Consider the following 21,421-nt stretch of genomic DNA (forward strand, 5'->3'; position numbering starts at 1 on the left):
TCTCCCTCATGATCAGCAAGATTATGTGGTTGTTGATGAATTCAGCAGGGATTTCCTTGTTGAAAGTGTCTGACGCTTTCATCTTCATGCAAGGGTCCTGCTGAGAAGCTAAGGAGGAAACCCACTGATTCTGAAATGTCCTTCCACAGGGACCCTATTATCTCACTTCAACTGGAGCTCGGGGCTAATAAAAACCCATTGCTAAGTTAAACAGACCTTTCCTCTAGCTATGCCAAGTGTCTGCGACAGAAATCTTTCATGCCAGGGTTTTTCCTCCTTGTCCAAGACTTAGAAAAAGGTTGTTTTCTCAGCTGCTTTGAAGCCCAGGAAGAGAGCCAGGGAGGCAAACAAGCCAGTTAGTTTTGCATCAGATAATTCAACAGGCTTTTGATAACCTGAAGTCTTCTGTCCCTTCCCCAGGTGAGCTAAACTCTCCACTGAAAGGGACAGAGGGCCGGAAATGCTCCAGACAGGAAGATCTGTGACTGGAATGAGGCCATAGATCAGGGGGGCTTGAAGTGTACCCATTGATCCTCATAGGAATTCCCCATTGTGTTGAGAAAGCTGGAGGGAAAGATGGCAGAGGGCCAGCTCCAGTCGGTGATTAGAATCTGCTTCATCAATCGGAAAATCACTCTCCACGGAACACTGAAACCTCCACATCAACGGCTTTGCAGGATTATGAGGAAGTGAAGAGAATGAGTTTAGTGGCATCCAAACTGCCTTCTCAAAATAGGGAAATAAGATCTGCAGAAGTAATACAGTGCTGGAAACTGGCAAAGTAGAAAAATGTATTTGAAAACGGCATGAATTTATTAAAATTACTTTATAAATTTTCCTATAGGAATTAGGGTACAGAAAGTAAGCTGCACCCTAATTCCTATAGGAAAATTTCCTATGGTTCAATGCCTAACTTCCCAGGAAGAGTCTCCTGGCAAGTTTGGCATTGAAGCTATAAGATCTTACTCCAGCATAGACTATCCTTATGCTCTTTTATAACATATCTCTGGTGATTGTTTTCAAAATGTTTACCCATAACACATTAGGGTTCCAAAGTATATTAAAGTTTGCCTAAGAAGTAGCTATTTCCTTAAAGAAAACATTAAGTTCTTCAGATCAGTAAGACATTAACTTAGTAAATTAATATGGTAAATTATGGTATTGTTCAGGGTCAGAGTGACATTTTGAGTTTGTCTTTCCCCCAAATTTTCTTATAAAAATTTTCAAACATGCAACAAAGTTGAAAAATTTTATAGTGAAAACCCATAAATCTATCAACTGGCTCTACCATTAACATTTTATTATACTTGTTATTATCACATATCTACTCATCCATCAACCCATCTTATTTCTTTTTCTTTTTTTTTGGTGGTTGTTGCATTTCCAAGTACATTGCAAACATCAGTACACTTTCCCCAAATACATTAGTATGTGTATAATTAACTATATGCTTAATATTTGTTCATACATTTTAAAAACAATGTTGGTATTTTTTTCAGTGAGTTTTACATGTGCTTTGAAAGTGCTAGAGATTCTTCCCAAATTATATAATACTGGAATCAGAGAGAACTTAGCAACTAACATCTATGGCAGAATACACATTTATATAGTCAAAAAATATGGCATGATAATTCTTTCTATAGTAATATTAGCTTTATTGAGGCATAATTTACATGCAATAAAATTTTTTAACATAGGCATTTAAGCTATGAATTTCCCTCTAAGCCCTGCTTTAACTGAATCACATAAGTTTTTTTTCATTTTAAGTCTTTTCTAATTTTCCTGTGATTTATTCTTTAACTTGTTACTTCTTTAGAACTATGTCTCTGTGTGTGTTCTTAAATTTGCACACATTGAGAATTTCCAAAATTTTATTTTGTTATTGATTATTAATTTCATTCTAGAGTGACTGAAGAAGTTTGCATGATTTCAATCTTAAATTTATTGTGGTTTGTTTTATAGCTTAATATATAGTTTATCCTGGAAAATGTTCCTTATATACTTGAAAAGAATCTGCTATTATTGGGTAGAGTCTTCTATAGACATGTTAGGTCTAGTTGATTTATAGTGTTGCTCAAGTCTTATATTTCTTTGCTGAGCTTCTGTCTAGTTGGTTTATCTATTATTCAAAGTGGAACACTGAAGTCTCCAACTATTATTATTGAATTGTCTATTTCTTCCTTCAATTCTATTTATTATTCTATTAGTTTTTGCTTCACTTATTTTGAGGCTCAGTTGTTAGATGCATATATGTTTATAATATTATGTCTTCCTGATAGTGTGACCCCTTTTTAATTATAAAATGTTCTTTGTTTCCAGTGATAATTTTTGTCTTAAAGTCTATTTTGTCTGATAATAGCATAGCTACTTCAGCTCTCTTTTGTTTGCTGTTTGCATGGCATATATTTTTCCATTTTTTAACTTTAAACCTATCGATAACCTTGACTCTAAAGTATATCTCTTCTAGGTAGCACATATTGGATGATGGTTTCTTTTTATCCATTCTGCCAATCTCTGCCTTTTGATTGAAGCATTTAATCTACTTATATTTAATGTTTAATATGCCTGCCATTTTACTATTATTAGTGTTCTGTGTATCTTATGTCTTTATTGTGCATCTATTTTTTTCATTACTGCCTTCTTTGCATTAGATATTTTTCTAATATACACTTTAAATTCTCTTGTTGTTTCTTCTGCTTTACACTTTTCAGTTATTTTCTTAGAGGTTGCCCTAAGGATTGCCATTAACATTTTAACTTCAAACTAGTTCAGATACCACCTTAAGTTCATTTTTATTTTTATTTATTTATTTAGTTTTTGAGACAGAGTCTCACTTTGTCACCCTGGGTAAAGTGCTGTGGAAACATAGTTCACAGCAACCTCAAACTCTTGGGCTGAACTGATTCTTTTATCTTAGCCTCCCAAGTAGCTGGGACTACAGGTGTCCAACACAATGCCTAGCTATTTTTTAGAGATAGGGTCTCATACTTGCTCAGGGTAGTCTCTAACCTGTGAGCTCAAGCAATCCACCTGCCTCGGCATCCCAGAGTGCTAGGATTACAGGCATGAGCCACCGTGTCTGGCCTTCTTAATTTCAATTGTTCATAAACACTTTGTACCAATATAGCTCTATTCCCTCCCCATTTGTACTATTGTTATACAAATTACATCTTTATATATTCTAAGTTCATCAAAGCAATTTTATAATTCTTGCTTTATGCAGTTGTCTTTCAAATCAGATAGAAGAGAAAAAGAATTATAAACAAAAATACATTATATTGTCTTTTATACTCATATATGTGTTTATCTTTACTGGTATGCTTTGTCTTTTTCATGTGGATTTGAGTTACTCTTTAATATTCTTTCATTTCAGCCTGAAGAATTTTTTTTGTTTTTTTTGGTTTTTGTATTTTATATATGGCAGGTGTAATAGTGACAAATACTTTCATATTTTGTTTTTATGGAAATATCTTAATTTGTCCTTCATTTTTGAAGAATAGTTCTGCTGGATGTATAATTCTTGATTCACAGTCTTCTTTCAGTATTTTGGACATGTTATCCACTGCCTTCCAGCTTCCTATTGTTTCTGATGATAAGTCAGTCAGTTAATTTTATTGAGGACCCCTGTATCTAAAATTAATTGGTGGTCCATTAATGATTGAACAGATTTCCTTAAATAGCATGAATCAGTGTGTGTTTTGGAGCATGCATTCAACACTCCAGCAAGCAGTTATAACTCTGTCTTATCCTTCAATTCTTTCTTGCACAGAGCCTCAAGGTCAGCCACAAGTAAGAGCTTTGAGTCTTCTCAGATCTTTCCTTGACATAAGCAAAGCCTTGGTTATTGCCTTCTAGATTCCCTGGTATATGTGAAAACTTTAGAAAGATTCCTATTGACATATCATTCTCCAGTTTTTCTTTTTAATTTTTTGGTCAGTCTCTTGTTAGCCCTACCTGGTATTGAGGCCTCCAGCAGCCAAAAGAGTAAGCAATTGCCACCAATTGTTTTCAACAAATATATGGGTAGAGTTGCTCATACAGACCAAGTTCTGAGCCACAGTCAAATAAAGACAAGCCCTGAGAATGGAGCTATTTGACAGGTCAAACAACAAGAATTCTCTGCAACAGGGCTTTTATGGTGCTGCAAACCTGTTCTACCCTCTCATGTGGCTACTAGTACACTATCTTTCAAAGGTACTATGGTTGCAAGACTGTTAGTTTTCAAAGTTATTGCAGCACTGGGGAGAGGAGGATGGGATTAGGGAAAATTAAAATGCTATAAATCAAAAAAAATAAAAAAAATTAAAAAATGCTATAAATTTTGCTGTTCTTACTGAGATTCACTTGGTTTTCTCAAATAAACATTCACTGGATTATTGCAAGCTTTTATTTGAGTTATTGCAAGTCTTTATTTAGTTGAGCCTCCCAAGCCCAAATTTTAAACATCATGATTAATATCTTTGTTATCTCTCCCTACTTAACTCTGATACCTTCTTTTTCTGTTTTAAAGGTTTTCACAGCACTAGACAACTTCTTATTTTTTTTGTTTTTAATCAACTTAATGCTTTCACCTACTTCAAAACAGCAAATAATGTCACTCTGTATTATTTTCCAGGCCTTTAATTGAATTTGTCAGTGATCATATTTTTACTTTCTAGATGTTCTTTCTTGTCTTTCATTTTCAATTCATTGCATCCTGTTGTTATTATATCATCTTTAACTCTTTGAGGATATTAATTATACTTTAAGTTTCTTGTGAATTTCACATTATTTCTAATTCTTCATGGTTCTTTTTTCTGTTTGTTTTCTTTTCTCTTTGATGTGAGAGGCACTTTACATAGTTTGGTGGTCCTTGGTTGTTCAATCAAATTTAAATATAAATTAGGTAATTAGAAGCACTCTGTATATGAACAGCACTTGTAAAGTGATGAGATCCACGGTAGAGTCAATAGATGCAGATAATTAAAAAAAATAACCCTTCAATCTCTTGCTTGGTTGCTGCATTCCAGAAGCAAAGCAGAGGAAGGGCTATAGATCAGCACCTGGTAGGCATAATCCCTTGTTTTAACTAAATGCCTGTTTTTGTCCAATGTTTTGTCTGGATTCTTAAGTTGAAGTTTCCCTAATTTAATTTCTCCAAAAATTAATTTGGAGAATTTTGGCCTTCAACCTCAGTTGAAAATCTGTCACTTGGCTGTCTAGGGTGAGAAAGGGGATTTAACTATTTCGTAAACAATTTTAAACCAATCTGTTGTTTTTGTCTTCTCTGTCTTCTGTGATACCTGGTACCTCTATGTTCTGAAGAAATCTCTCCAGCGTTCTACTGCTACACTATTTTGAAGGCATTTTGGTCTGTTCTTTCTTGTCAACCTTATATTACTTCCTGTTTTCTAATTTTTTTTTTTTTTTTTTTGAGACAGAGTCTCACTATATTGCCCTGGGTAGAGTGCCATGGTGTCCTAGTTCACAGCAACCTCAAACTCTTGGACTCAAGCAATCCTCCTGCTTCAGACTCCCAAGTAGCTGGGAATACAGGTGCCAACCATGATGCCCAGCTAGATATTTTTGTTTTGCCTTTTTTTTTTTAGTAAAGACAGGATCTTGCTCTTGCTTAGGCTGGTCTTGAACTCCTGAGCTCAAGAGATTCACCCGCCTTGGCCTTCCAGAGTGCTAGGATTATAGGTGTGAGCCACTGTGCCTGGTCCTGTTTTCTAATATTTTATTAAAACCTAGTGATGTCTCAAAGACAGTCACAGTGTCTTTGCCCTGTTAGGTTAATATTATTATCATTTTTGTCATTATCATCACACTGAAATAATTTCATATGGATTAAGAGAAAGAGTAGAGATAAACAGGTAGTCAAACCTCCACATTAAAGGAGAGGCATTCTTTGTGAACTTTAGTTCTTCTATCTCCAGTCAGGTAGTGATTTGGTGTCATTACGATACTCAGCTTTGAGGATACCAGCCATATGGAATAAACAGTTCCTCTCAAGGGTGTGCAATATAATTTTTTAGGTATCATCAAATCATGCTGACAGGGGGCTGAGAAAGGTGGCTTGGGAATAAGTACAATCTCCTTATTATCAAAGGTAACATGCTATGAATTTGGTCAAACACAACTTCAAATCTTGGCTATGTAATTTTGGGCACTCTCACCTCTCCAAACCTTGCTTTCTTCATCTCTGAAATGAGCACAATAACAGTGACCTCACAGGTTTATCGTGGGGATTAAAAGATGAATGAAATTAGTGGAAAAATGTGGCATATTATAGGAACTTGAGAAATATTAGTTTCTTTCTTCTATAGTGAGGGAAAATGATGGGGCTAAAAATGCAGTAGCTTGCCCTTTTTGAAGGCTAAAGAGTTAGTCCAATGGTTTAATCGCTTTTCCTTGCTGCGTGTGTGGGAATGTATAAGGCTAACTGCAACTTCACACAAAGAATGTAGAATTGTACGTTGGAGTTTAAAATGAGATTTCTAACCATCACTGAAATTTTAATATTACCATTTGTTTAATTCCCAATGGGTGCTCTAAAAGAGGTGAGAACTGATTTTATCACTACTCAGTTCATGGCCATCAAATTCTACATTTAAACTTTATTTGCAAAGGTTTTTCTTTAATCAGAAGTTAACAAAGGATCGCCTAATATAAGAATGAATTTGTTTCATTATCATATTTATTTGGAAACCTCAATCTAGCTCCCACTAAAGCAACAGGATACTTTCACAGGGGATTTCAAGCTACACAGACCAATTCCCTTTCTCTACCCTAAATCAGGAGTATTAAAATGACCAGAAAAGCAAGATGCTCTGGCCAGCCATAAATGCTAAGCTCTCTGCATGTCCAGTTAGGCGGGCCTGACTTCCCAACACCATCCACAGACCTACAGGAAGCAGAGCCGTATCCACTTGTCCAGGCCTGCTAGAAAACCCAGCCAAAGCAAGCAAGGCAGCTTTGGCCTTCAAGGATCACAGAAGGAAGGCTGTGATTGTGTGATTATTATAGTAAAAAGATGCCAGGAACTCAGAGGGTGTGTCTTGAACGCTGAAGCACATAGCCTTGTTACATCATGCTTGGGCCACACAGGATTTCTTCAGTCTCACAGGAATCGATTCAAGGAAGGCAACATGTTTCTATGTAAAGAGGCCGAAATCTGGGCTTGACACATTCCAAAACAGCTGGTTGAAGGGGACGGTGTGTGTACGGTACCACATCCTCGGCCCTGCTCTGACGGGAGGAAGCAGTGTGAGTGAGAAATCAACATGTTCTTTCTTCAGAGCACAGTCAAGTTAATTCTCCCTGTTACTGCACCATTCTAATGATTTCTCTAAAGTTCTCCTCCAGCAAAAACAAACAAACAAACAACAGAGGACAAGAAGGAAACACAAGACAGGATTTCTGATGAGTTGAAGGGTGTAACACAGAGACAGGAGGGGTACCCTTTCCAGCCTTCCCTTTTAAGCTCATCTTTGTGACAAGCTCAGGAAGACAGAGGAAGGTAAACTTTATATTAACGCAATAACCCTTTCTAGCATTGTCAGGGCATAACCAGGAGCCTCTCAGCTTGGTCTTTCGTATTTTTAATATTTTTAATGTGACTATATCTAAATCTTACATATGTAAACACAGGATGACTCATTTGCCAAGCATTATTATTATCTTTAACCCACAGGAATTGGCTCACAGACTGAAATAATTCAAGAAACGAGGATTTGCCTGAGGCCTTTAGAAAGAACTTGATAAGAAGAGCTTGATAGCAACCAGATTGGATATGTAAGGACTTTAAAAACTTTCCTACCTCTTTGAGAACCCCACCCCCACCCCCTGATTTCCATTTGGGGTCAACTCTTGACAGACCTGGGATAATAACCGTGATAAAAGCTAACATTTGTTAATTAAGCTTTTGTTGTGTGCCAGGCACTGCTCTAAAACATGTAATCCTCCTATCGACCTTCTGAGGTAAATACTATTATTATCTCAATTTTCCCAGTGAGGAAAAGGAAGCACAGGTCACACAAGTCTGCTGATCAATAGAGGGGAGGGATTGGCTGACCAAGCCCAGAACTTTTATTTATGGCAGCCTGCGAACAAGTGGGCCCATCAGGCTGTCACTTGTGGGATGTGATTTGAGGGGTACCAGTGGGTCCCTAGTCGAAATCTCCTTCCCGTTGACTTTGCAGGGTCTGAAATTCTTATCAGAGAATTTTTTGCACTAAATCTGTGTCTTCAGCCATTCACCTGGGTAACATACGCACACACTGTCAGGCAGAGCACATTCTCTAGAACGAGTCAACAGGTTATCCTGAGACACAGAGCTCTGAAGCTGAGAACGAGGTGAATACCAAAGTGGTCAAAACTATCTAATATAAGATGCTCCCTGCACTGAGAGGTCTGGACAGGGCCTTTTGTGGGGGCCAGCACATCCTGGCACTGAGTCCCCAGAGGACTTCAGTGGTCACAGAAGGAGGGCCACATGTCATCATCGTGGGTTATCCCTGCTCAGAATACTTGGAGTCCTTTTATGGGATCATGACCAACACTTTGTTGTTACGGGATCAGTAATATCTCTTTTATTGTTAGTGCTGACTTGACTACACTATGATACTATTTGCCAGTCCTGCCAAGCAACTGATTTTCTCTTTTCCCTCCGCACACTATGAGTATGGCTTTAGGCTTTTCTGATCCTACAAAGAACACATGTTCATTATAAATAAGTCAAAAGGCGTTATGAGGAATAAAGGCAACAAGCCCTTCCTCAGTGACTCTGAGTGATGGAAGGAACTATAGAACAGAGTGTGGGGTAAGAGCTTCCTGCAGAGGTGGGACAGGAAGCAAGTCCAGAAGATGTGGTCTTGGGAAAGTGCTAAACTCTTTGGGGGCCTTCCTAATGTCAGCTTCATTCTGTAGCTCCTCTGCTCCTATCCTACTCGACAGGCAATTGCTTCCTGGAATGGCACACAGCAACCTGGGGCTTGGCTTAATTAGGAGGCATAACAATGGGGAAAGCCTCTTCTTTGTTCCCCTAGGAGACCCATCTTAAATAACAACTCTCATTTTTCCCTCCTTCCCAAGGAGTTAATCATGTTTTAGAAGTAAACTAGAGCTCTGCCTAATTACTATGGGACAAAAGCTTTTATCACAAAGACAAGAGTTCACATGATTTTTCTTCAGTGCTCAGGGAGGAGGAATGAATTAGAGATAACTACTCGTAGGGCACTGTGGATTTCTGTATATACAGGCAGGAGATTCCTCCCCAGGGAAATCAGTCAGTACTCTAGAAGGAATGAGATCCCAAAGAGGAAAAAAGGCAAGAGAAAAGAGAATGGAAATAAAAATAAAAATCAGGTTCAGCAATACAAGAGCCTGGAGACCTCAGTCCCCCTCAGGCACAGCTGCAGAATCTGACTCAGGAGTCACAGGATCAGGGAGAGTTTATTCTTGGGGACAGCTTGGGGGATGGGAGCAAAGACACCTTACTTACTGGTGACCTGGAACAGGTTTTCTGAGTCATCTTTCCCTTTAAAATCAGGATCTTAAGAGAGAGACCCAATTAAGGCAGGCCTGACAAAAAAATATTTAAAAAACAACCATCTGTCTGGACTAGTACATAACAGTTTTTATGAGATTTTTGTAAAATATTTACTATGCTCTTTGGGGTCCCTAGGTAACAGGCTTAGACAAGGTTAATGATGAAGCCAGCTTAGCCACAATATTCACACACTAAGTTAACTATTGTCTAATTAAAGTTGCACTGCTACCTCTCTATTTGGATCAAAGTTTTAATTGTTTTCTTAATAAGTGAAAACGAAAGTACTTTAGCTTTTCTTGATATGATTTTAAGGTATGCAAATGTCATTCATTTTAATTTTATCATTCTCTTGACTACATAACGATATATCTACTCCATGAACACTACACTGTTATGAAAAAGGATTCGTAACTATGTATATTTACTTAGAAAGATTGCACATGATGTATGCATTATTTGAAAAGTAGGTTGTATAACATCATATATGGGGAGCACATGCATATTTTTATATATGCATAGAAGCTTCTGGGCATTTTCTCTCTTGTACTATTCTATATTGCTTGATTTTTTTTTCTTCACAACTAGCATGCATTACTTTTTTTGTCCTCCTTTTCAGAATACATAAACAAAAACATCCTCTCCCTTATACAGGTAGGAAAAGTCAAGTTATAGGGAGATCACACATTCTTCCATATTCGGTCAGCAAACAGGCCAGGATGTGGGATTCACTGTTCCCAGAGGCTGCCCCTATGGAGCAGGTACAGACTCTACCAGAAAGCAGACTCTGCTACTGAAACCAGACCACACCAGAGTGAAAATACAAGACTAAAAAAGGGCAGGCACACTTGGAAATTGTATAAAACCATTTTTACAACAAGCACAAACAATTATTACTTAGAACCGAGTGACTTATTTAATGTTATATTAATTCAACAAATATTTACTGAGTACTTCCTGTGTCACAGGTACTGAGCTAGACATTAGGGAAAACAAAGATGAATATGATGAGGTCCCTGCCCATAAGGAGCTAAAGGGCCAGCTCTGAGGCAACCCAGAAGGCCTTGGGAATCCAGGGGATGGCATGCTAAAAACACCTGCTTCACAGCTCCTGGGGCATTGGTGGCTTAACTGCTTGTACTTTGAGCTTTCTTGGATTCATCTGATCAATACTTAAGTGAGACGTACTGGGAGGACATGGATCACAAATCTATCCTATCTCTCTGGGCGTGGTGCCTCATACTTATAATTCTAGCACTCTGGGAGGCCAAGGTGGGTGGATCGTCTGAGTTCAGGAGTTTGAGACCAGCCTGAGCAAGAGCAAGAGCAAGACCCAACTCTCTTACAAACAGAAAAACTAGCTGGGTGTTGTGGCAGGCGCCTCTGTGCCAGCTACTTGGGAAGCTGAGGCAAGAGGATGGCTTGAGCCCAAGAGACTGAGATTGCTGTTAGCTATGATGCTATGGCACTCCACCCAGGGTGACAGAGTGAGACTCTCCCTTAAAAAAAAAAAAAGTTTTCTCTATTAGATAACTCAGATCCCTGTATATAATCCCAAAGTCCTCACAAGTAGATTACCACACTTTCCACTTCTTGAAAACCACCTTTGGCTCCCTGGTTTCTACTTTTCAACTCCTTTAGCAGGTGCTTCTCAGTAGGGGCCGAGGGCTGCTCCAGCCTCACCTCTCACCTGTGTCACTCCTGATCACGCCCAAAACTAGCTCTCCTGAGCCCACATGTCAGAAGTGCCTCTATGTGGGCTCTTCCCTCTCCCTGAATGAATTCTGTCAAAAGCCTGACTCAAAAGCTAACCCCTTTGTGAAGCTATTCTTTACACTCTCTCTTGGCCTCAGACAGGATCTGCTGTTCTCTATACACTTTGGGGAGGCCTTGATTACACACAGCTTTCGGATTCTCACTCAGCCTGACTGGACACTCCAGTTGTTTGAATACTGACAACTACCATGTCATTTGTCAAAGAGCTGCTGTCCCCAAGCTCTACAAGTGCCCCACTGCCACTCCAGCCCCAGGACTGCTGTGCATGGTCAGCAACTAAGGGGGTACTGCCTGGTACAGCGGGGAAGGGGGTGGCTCCAGAACCCACACCCATCCTCCCAAGACCTGGCATCTATTCTGCCTCTTTCCTTACTAGGAATCACCGGTCATTAAAGTTTACTGTCCTACTGACCATCACGACATTATGCTCAGTGGTTCTGAGACTTGCCAAGCCAGCTAGATTTTAAAAAATATGTTTTATTCATTTCTGCTTTTTTCAGCCTAGTACACAGTAGTATTCAATCAATAGGAGCTTGCTAAATGACCACATTTTCAAAACTACCTCTAATTTCATCTTAGTTGCTTATTTGATGCCATTTTTGAACTGGAAAGAATATTTTACAGCTCATCATTAATGATTAAGTGAGACTAACTCAGAAAAGGTGTATTTTTGTAGTGGAAGCAATGACATCAAGGATTTTCATCAAGCTTAATATGTGGGAAAAAAATAAAAACATGGATAGAATAGCTAAGTAAAACCTCAAAGTGACTTTTTAATTGCTTTTATAAATCAATATTTTTAACTTACTTTTTATATTAACCTTACTAAAAAAGCCTTATACACCAGAAAAGCTGTTTAATGTAAGTTCCATGCTCCTTTCTCTCTATTGTGGTAAAGGTAAGTAGTGAAAAGGTCAAAGGAAAACAAGAGGGGAAGAATAAATGCAGAAAGGAGCAGAGGAGGTGCAAAGGGATGAAATCATCTAGAAACCAGGAAGGATTTGAATATTCAGAGCTTGTGTCTACCTAATGGGAGGACAAAACCATCAATTCAATGATGAAGGTTGTCATTATCAGAATTTTTTTGTATGTATGTAACTACCAGCATTCAGTGTGTATTACTTAGTATCCTTTCTGTTGCAAATAACAGAGATGCAACTGAGCCCAAATAAAAATAGGACTGGACTGTGCAGGGGCAACTGCTCTTAGGCATGGTTGGATACAGGGCCTCAGAACCAGTCCCCACCCTGCAACATTCTCTCTCTAACTCTTGATTTTGTTTTACTTTGGGCTGATTTTACTGTCATTCTCAAGTGGGTTCCTTCTCTCTATCTGGTGGCAAAGATAGCCACCAGGAACTCCAGGCTTACCTTCTACCAATTTAGCAACTCTGATTGTTCAGGAAAGTCCTGGGTTTACTCTATTCAGCTTGGGTCGGGTTAACCAACTATTACAAAGCAATCTCTGTACACAGGGGATGTGATTTTTCCATTAGTCAGACATGAAGCCAGTAGGTACAATCAGCCATAACTAGGCAACACAGACTGAAAATTGAAGAAAGGTATTTATTTCCTTTACAGGAAAATCATGATGTAGGTATTAAGAGAAGGGGGAGGAAGAGACCAAGGGCAAGCTGAAATACCAGATGTCTACCATACTGTTCATGAAGCAAGACAACCTAGTTGTTACAAGTCACTTTAAAGTCTCTTTTTACCATTTACTACGGTAGAACCCTCTGTAATTTGACCACCCAAGGGACTGTAACAAACTGGTCAACATACAGAGGTGGTCAGCATAAATCCTTTATTCAACATATTGTGTACTCTAATGCAGCAAACGCTACCATATATATATAATGTCCTACTATAGGGTTCTAAGGACAGAAATGGATGTTCTGCTTTGAGTTTTAAATACAACTATAATCAGTATACACTTGATTCCAAAACAAATATGTACGTTCTAATAAAAAAATTGACCATAAAAAATACAATTCTTTTCAAAATGGTAAAAACAAAAAGGAACTTCTACTGAGCACATGTGATGCCTGTCCAGCCTATGAGAATTAGGTCAGCTTAAGGGGTGGTCAATGTAGGGAGGTGCTCAACTATGGAGGTTCTGTCACAGTTGTTGTAGCTTCAGAACACTTCTGCATCTCTCTGAGCCTATTTCCCCCTCTGTAAATTCAGAGTAAATAATACCCACTGAACAGTGTTATTATAAAACCCCACCTCACAGTGTTTTATAAAGATGATGTTTGTATAGCTCTTATGTACCTAGCACAAATATAGCCGTTAGCTGTTAACGCTATTACCAGCATTCTCTGGGGCAGCTATAGAAACCAGAGAGGGATCCAGAGGGAGCCCAGCTACTTGGGAGGCTGAGGAGAGAGGATGGGTTGAGAGCAGGAGTTCAAAACCAGGAGTAATATAGTGAGACCTTGTCTCTAAAAAAATTTTTAAAAAAGAAAAGAAAAGAAAGCAAGCACAAAGGCTATAGTAGAAACAAAGTGAAGAAGTTGCATAGCTAACTCAGATGCCAAATCATGCCATGGCATACAGCTTCATTTTTGAGCCCCTCTAGAGAATCTATAAAGTGTTTTTCAAGCTTTTCTTTCTCAGAGAACACTTGAACCTGTAGTTAAATTTCCACAGCACACTTAAATTATGATGATTAAGAATAAGAGTAGAACCAAAAGAATATATTTAACTGTGCTTTGAATTTCTTTCAAAAATAAATTAATTAATGACCTTGAAAATTTTTCGAGGTACACCTAAGATCCTCTCCCAGCACACCAGTAGAAAATCACTGGTCTATTGTCTTATTCCTGGCACTTGAACATAATCCTTGCCTCCAATTCCTTAAGTCCTTTTCATCCCAAAACATTAGTTTCCACTCTTCTGTACCAGTTCCATAGGATGGATGATCCTACCTGTTTGCCAAGTAAATAACTTTCTGCACACCTGTTAGTGACTTTGGAAAAGTCCTAGTTTCAGGCTTCTCAATATAAGAATAATATAACTTAAAAATAGCGAAGGCCCGGTTATAATTTAAGGGGGGGTCAGCAATTGAGAATGCTAATTTTCATTACTTTTATTATCTGTGGCCCCGTGTAACAGACTAACGGAGATAGAGTTTAGCAAAGCCAATCAAGTATAAGATAGACGGGCAGAACGGTACCTTAAATTGGCAAAGAAGACTCACAACTTACAATGAACTCCTTTGTGACTGAGTTCTCTCAGGTGTAAAATGGTAAAAACATTACTAAATGGTAAAAATGGGGATAATAGTACTTACCCTAAAGATGTGGTGATTAAGTGAGTTATTATCTGTATAACACTTTAGTACCTGGCAAATGGTTAAGTACTTGAAAAATGTTAGGTGTTGTTGTTATGATGTTTTAAACCACTACTTGCAAGGTAAACACCTGTGCTTTTAAAATAAGAGATCTTATCTTCCTAAAGGAGGAAAAGTTTGAGAGGTCTGGCCAGTCTTACCAATTTAGAGCTGTGTGATCTGGGAAGAGGATTCAGCAGTCTCTTCCCTAATTTGTCCTTCCTGTAAGGCTGGTGGGCCAGCTCTTTAGGTTGCAAGCAGAGTGTGAATGTGGGAAGACATTCTGTAATTCTAGTTTGCTGTCTCTGTCTACCTCTGGACCTCATAAACAGAGACATGACAGGAAAAAATTGCCAACGTTCAATTGCATAGCAAAGGAAGCCACAAAGCCAGACAGCTCCCCGGGGACCCACATAACCACTTTGTCTACTGCCAAGCCCTGGCCCCAAAGCATGGATACGCCTGGGAGCCAAGAGCTAAAGCCACAAAGCTCCACCAGTTTGTTTGGCCTCGGCATCTCAACGTACTGAGGGATCTGTTATTTGGGTTGTTGTCTCATTGTTAAGAAGTAAAAACAGAAACATAAACCCCCATCATCAGAAAACTGGTTTACTAAAATCACTACCATTACCTCCACCCTACCCCAACCCATACTGTGAGAACAGCTCTACTGCTGTGTGTGATGAAATACAGCAAATGCCAGCTTTCCCCACTGGTGTCCCTTGATCACTTTGTGGTCATTCTTTCCCATGGGGCCAACTTGGATGGGCCAGTTTCTGCATCCTTGGGTAGCAGCAGCCCTGTAGCCAATGCCACTGATGGTGAGTCTTTCTGAATCCTGGCCCTTTTAATAGAAAACGCTTGGGGCTGGGTGTAATGGCTCCTGCCTGTAATCCCAGATCTTTAGGAGGCCAAGGTGGGAAGATTGTTTGAGGCCAGGAGTTCAAAACCAGCCCAGGCAACACAGTAAACTCCATCTCTACCAAAAAAAAAAAAAAAAAAAAATCAGCCAGTTATGGTGGCACATGCCTACAGTCCCAGTTACTCAGGAGGCTGAGGCAGGAGGATTGCTTGAGCCCAGGAGTTCAAGGCTGCAGTGAATTATGATTGCACCAAAGCATTCCAGCCGGGGCAGCAGAGCAAGACCTTGTCTCTAAAATACATATATATTCTTTTATGCTTTAATTTCTGTTCCAATAGGTTTTCAAATCTTCCTAACATCTTTCACACAAACACACACCCAAAGGACTTATAACTTTTTCCACCTGTGGGATTTGCTTGTTTCCTCAAATTCTGCCCCTAAATCCAGCGACTACAACTTTTCTTCCTGAAAGCCATGATGATTTGAGTTGTAAAAAATGCCCCCAAATGGAAACCATGCAGAGGACTTCACACAAGAGAATCCCGAAGTTACAAATAGTAGCTTATCATCTTTGGAGATGTTTATTTAAGTTAATGAATTACATGTTGGGCATTTGCTCTGTGCCAGGCACTATGCTGGGACTTTTAGCTGAGTATCTGAGAGTCTGAGAAGCTGGCATGACAGGGATCAGGCAGCAGTTAAAACCATGAACAGTGGGGGTCCAGAGAGTGCTGTTTCTTCCTAGGGGTTGCCAAGAATGTAGGAAATGTAGTTATCATGGTCAGGGCATAGAGAATAGATAGGAAAGTTCTGGGCACAATCACACACTACAAAGTCTTATAGAAAACATGTAAATTATGAGAAAATATGGAATTATAAGTAAAGAAAAGGTACTTAGCACTAGTAATACGTCTTATCCATGAATTCTACTTGAATACTCAAAATTCATCACTCACTACAGGAGATTTTATTCTTAAAAGCAAAGTTGTTTTTTTTTTTAAACAAATTAATGTGCTTTTAGAGAGGCACATATCATCATTGAGAGGTGACTTAGGCAAGGCTGAGCAGTGGCTGAGCTGGAGGCAGACCCCAGAATTCCCAGCCTGAGCGTTACTATCAGATCACCCTGCCTGGGTCTTAAGTATTTGAAAATGGAAAAAAATGTGACAGGTCAAAATCTTAAGATTCTCTGGCTTTCTGATTACTTACTAATCTACATAAGGCTCACATAGCACTCTCCTCTCATTTTGTTAGCATCTGAATTTTTTGGTTGTCATGTGAGTGATGAAAACTTAAAAGCTACATTGATAGGTACAGCCTGTGGAAAGCCACTCCCAGGTTCTCTCAGCCCTGAAAGGGCGAGGGGAACACGCGCACATTTCTCATGCATCCAAACAGACCTATTTGTCCTCTTGTGCACACGTTCAACATCTTAGACACTCATTCAAAAAACAGACTGCTATGTGCTGGCTTGATGAGAAGCCACAGGCTAAGTTCTAAGTTCTCAGATCCTGGCCAAGAAGAGATGGGATACAACCCATCTCCAGACCACAGAAAAAATACTTTCAACCACAGAGCTGGCTGCAAAATATTCTTTTTGTAGGAAACAAAATGTTTCCAGCCCTGGGATTTTTTTTTGGGGGGGGAGGGGGTCCTTTCACTGTTACTGAGTAGGAAAGGCAAATGATTAAGCAAGAGGCCAAGTAAACATCTAAAGAAACCAAAACCAGGCTCTTTTGCTGGGAGAATGAATGAGCAGCACAGCAGTCTTTAGATGTTTTAGAGGAGCAGCAACCCAGGCAATTCTTTATGTGTGTACGGCCTCAGTTTAATCACTGCAGCTCCACTTATTGACTAAGTAGACTTGGACAAGTTACTTATACTTTTTGAAATTCAGTTCCTTAAATGTCAGGTGTGAATAATAATAACGTAGGTTACTATAAAGAATAAGTGAGATAAACATATAAGTTGCACAATGCCCATCACAGAGGAGGCCCTCAAGAAATAGGACTTGTGAAGGTATGTTCAGTAATTCTCATAGGTCACTGGAGAACTATTTTCATGGACTATTAGAACCCAAAGTTTCCTTGGAGTTTAATGCTCCAGGCTCTATGTTTTATAAATATGAAGACAGTCCTGGGGAGATGAAAGGTGGTGACCAAAGACCCTGCAGACTGGATGCAAAGAGTAAAGAGAGCAAACATAATTCCCAGCCTACAATACCCTATGTGCAATTGGATTGCACGTCTCTAAGAATTGCTCAGGAGTGTTTATACCCACCCCCAGAGCTGCTAATTCAGTCTGGGAAGGCCCTGGAATCTGAATTTTTAACAAGCTCTGCAGGTAGACTTGAAGAAGTATTCCTCTGGCCACAGAGAGGAAGTCATCAGCCAAATAAAAAACTGAGCAGAGTGCTAGGGTTGAATCCTACAGTTTAGCACAAACACATGATGGTGGGAATGAGAATATTCCCATTGTACAAAATAGTAAATGAGGTGTAACATGGCCTTGCTCTTCTTCACAGAACCAGAAAATGCAATCATCTTATAGAAGAGGAACCTATGACTTAGAGTCATTTGCCCAAGATCACATACCTAATTAGAGCTAGAACTTAATTCTAAAATGTCATTATCTTTTTCATAATGATATATCTTTTTATTGTTAGGTACCTACAGGTGAAGACATTGGTTTATGTATGTATATTATATACTAGAATCCATAAATACATCTTAATCTCTGAAAGAATTAAAAAAATCATCTAAGCTTTTTGATATACTCAGATGCAAATGTCCGCTCATGTTATTTCTGGGCCTGTGACTCATCTCACAGGCTCCTTTACTGGCTAATGAAGAAAACTTAATTCCGGACATTTCAGAGACACAAACTATAGTTACATTGAGGTACACCACCTGTTTCCTTTTCATTAAAATCCCAGGTATACTGGACCCCATAGGTCTATAAAGTTTTATGCATCATCAGATAATCACGTGAGCATACTGGTTAATGATTACTGTGGTGAAGAATTTAGGAACTTCTTAGACATAGCCTAAATAAATCAATATGGGATTGGATTCAAGATCCTCTCAAACAGATGGGGTTTCAGATGTTCCCGGCAGTAATGAATGGAACATGTAATAATTTCTTAGTACTTATTGGAGTTTCACCCCCACAGACTAGAAATGATGATTTCTTGCTACTTCTTGGCCTAATAATGAAGGATTTAGAAGGCACATAAGATAGCCCTTCCACTTCTACTTTCTTTGATGAATGCTTTAAGACAGCAATGATTTTCATCCCTGAACAGATCCTCTCCTGAAAGCTGCTGTAAAATGCGGGCAACGTAGCAAAGTAAAAGCTGTGGCCTTTTTGAAAAAAAATTAGCAATGGGCTCGGCACCCATAGCACAGTGGTTACGGCACCAGCCACATACACTGAGACTGGCGGGTTCGAACCTGGCCTGGACCAGCTAAACAATGACAATTGCAACAAAAAATAGCCGGTGTGTGGCGGGCACCTGTAGTTCCAGCTACTTGGGAGGCTGAGGTAAGAGAATTGTTTAAGCCTGAGAGTTGGAGGTTGCTGTGAGCTGTGACGCCACAGCATTTTACCGGGGCAACAAAGTGAGACTGTCTCAAAACAAACAAATAAACAAACAAACAAAAAAAACCCAGCAATGTATCTGTAGTTGCAGTCCATCCTCACAAAAATCTCAGAATGCTCCAATTCATTAAGTCAGTAACCATGGCCTTGAAAAGATTTTTTACTATAATTATTGGCCAAGTAAGGCCCAAAGAAGGGGGTTATAGAAATTTCCTTATAGAATCTGAGGTGGAATCAGAATTAGGATCCAAATATATCACTTACCACTTACTAATCCTTTCCTTCCCTCCTGGAGAGAATTCTGACCTCTGGAGCTATTCTTCTGTTTCACGTCATCAGGGCATTCAGAGGATGCCAACTCCTCTCCGATGACACCAACCAGTTAAAGGAAGGGAGTCTGTCATGCTTTCACCAAGGGAGGGGCAGGGTTTGGTTGTGTGTATAAAGACCCTGGACATTTCAACACACCTCTTTTAGAGAAGGCTCTGTGGATTTCAAACCCTCAACTCCCACAAGTCATTATTTCCAGCCAATAAAATGTTTCCTGAGCTTAAATACATCTGGAAAGTTTTGGAAAACCCTACAGGAAGGAGACTGGGCCAAAAGAGCTCCTTTTCTCATGCCATTCAGGAAGGACTACACGAATGTTTGCCCTCTAAGACAGCCAGCGCAGGAGCCCAACTCTGAGGGCTAAAGTAAAGACCCATGGTAGGCAGGGGGGTTCTTTGGGAAACAGGGCCAATGGAGAACAGACTTGGGATCTTATCCTAACTATGTACCAACCAGAGCTTATGTCAACCCATGTCTTTCAAGGTCCATCAGAAAAACAGGACTAACCCCAGGTGGTTCAAATTCTGAGAACTAGTTACAAATGTGTTGGAAGAGCTGATGGGAAAGTAGGGGACAGTGAATTGAACCAGAGATAACCAACAAGAAGCTGCCATCATTCATTTCTAGGGCCAGGAAGAATCAAGGAAGAGGTGCTGTTAAGTGTACTGGAGCCAGAGGCTGGAGCCGTCCAACTGGGTCTGGGATGACAGGAACCAATATTGCTGCCTGGGATACCACAAAAAGCAGGATGGGGTAGGGTGTGCAAAAATACTTGGCTTTTCTCATATTTCTGCCCTTTATCCTCCCTTCAGGGCCCAAAACTAATCAGAATCACTGGAAAGAAAACCTGAGGAATGTAAATTGCAGGGGTCAGTTTTCTGTGGTACCAAGCAGAGCAAGAGAAGGGACGGGCATGAGTCTGACAGCAAAGATGCTATTGACTGGCAAGACCCACTAAGGCAAAAAGATTCCTGACCCCCGATGTACAGATGGGATCTTTTAGAAAACTGATAGTCCTTCACGTTAGCAATTGGTACCACACTCAGGGCTTTTTTTTTTTTTTTTTTTTTTTTTGAGGCAATTATTTATCACATTTATTTTCTTGTATAAATTATGTACTTCTCTGGGCAGACAGCCTTCACCTTATTGCACTAATAGCACATCTGTAATACCAAGCTACAGGACAAGTCTTACCAAGAGATTTGTATTCTTCATGTAGCACTTGTCTACAGGCACTGTAGGGGAGTGAGGAAAAGCCAGGACCACTCAAGAAGTGAAGGGGATAGGGCGAGGGCAACATACACTTTTCTGACAGTTGGTTTTCTCCCAGAAAGGGGAACATGCAAAGCTTCTATCTGGATTTGGGAAGAAGCCCAACACAACACTGCAGTCAGCTGCCTTATTCCTAAGGGAGGCAGGGACTCATCTTTTATCTGTAACAAATCACTCTGGCCTACTTGGTATTTGGGGGAAACAATGGGGTAGGGGACATATTAGAATTTGCAGCAATTAACAGGCCATACATTGCCACAGTGAGGTGGTTGTCACCCTGGCTCCAGGGACCCATAGCTGTATATCCTAGAGAGGGGTGCCATTCAAGATCCAGAGCTGGCTTTGGAAGTCTCTTAACCGAATGGAGCTGGGACTTCAAACTGCTCATTAGGCTCAGGCTGGCTCTATGACCATGCTAGTTAGCCAAGCTCTGGTGTCAGGTCTCCCAACTATTGGTCAAAGCTGTAATGAGCCAAAGCTATCTGTAGGCAGAGTGAAGGGGATGCCTGAGTAGGAAGGGGGAAGCCCATGGGGATGGGGTCCGTGGGCAGTGATTGTAACATGATTAGGCCCTCCTTGCAGGTAGAGGCTAGGCTGAACCAGGACTGGGGTTAAAGCCACAAGCCCCCACACCCAGGGACTTTTAAGTTTGCCAGAGTTCAATGGAGAAGAATACACAGCTACCCAGCACGGCCTCTTCTCCCTAATCTTAGGGACTT

The 21,421-nt window shown here is 39.8% G+C and overlaps 1 protein-coding gene across 6 annotated transcripts in view; it reads right to left on the reverse strand.

Moving 5' to 3' along the window:
* RAD51B (RAD51 paralog B) overlaps positions 1-21,421 on the reverse strand; it is a 736,945-nt gene that overhangs the window by 25,967 nt on the left and 689,557 nt on the right. For 5 of the 6 annotated variants that reach the window (XM_053602197.1, XM_053602198.1, XM_053602200.1 and 2 more), the window contains one exon: positions 7,002-7,230. The exons of the other annotated variant lie outside the window; for it this stretch is intronic. In XM_053602197.1, the coding sequence (XP_053458172.1) occupies positions 7,117-7,230 (114 nt within the window). In that variant the 3' untranslated portion in view covers positions 7,002-7,116. Of the gene's footprint in view, positions 1-7,001; positions 7,231-21,421 lie in introns of those variants that run through there. 6 annotated transcript variants of the gene reach the window in all.

This window comes from Nycticebus coucang, chromosome 9 (assembly GCF_027406575.1).
Source record: "Nycticebus coucang isolate mNycCou1 chromosome 9, mNycCou1.pri, whole genome shotgun sequence".
Lineage (NCBI taxonomy): Eukaryota > Metazoa > Chordata > Mammalia > Primates > Lorisidae > Nycticebus > Nycticebus coucang.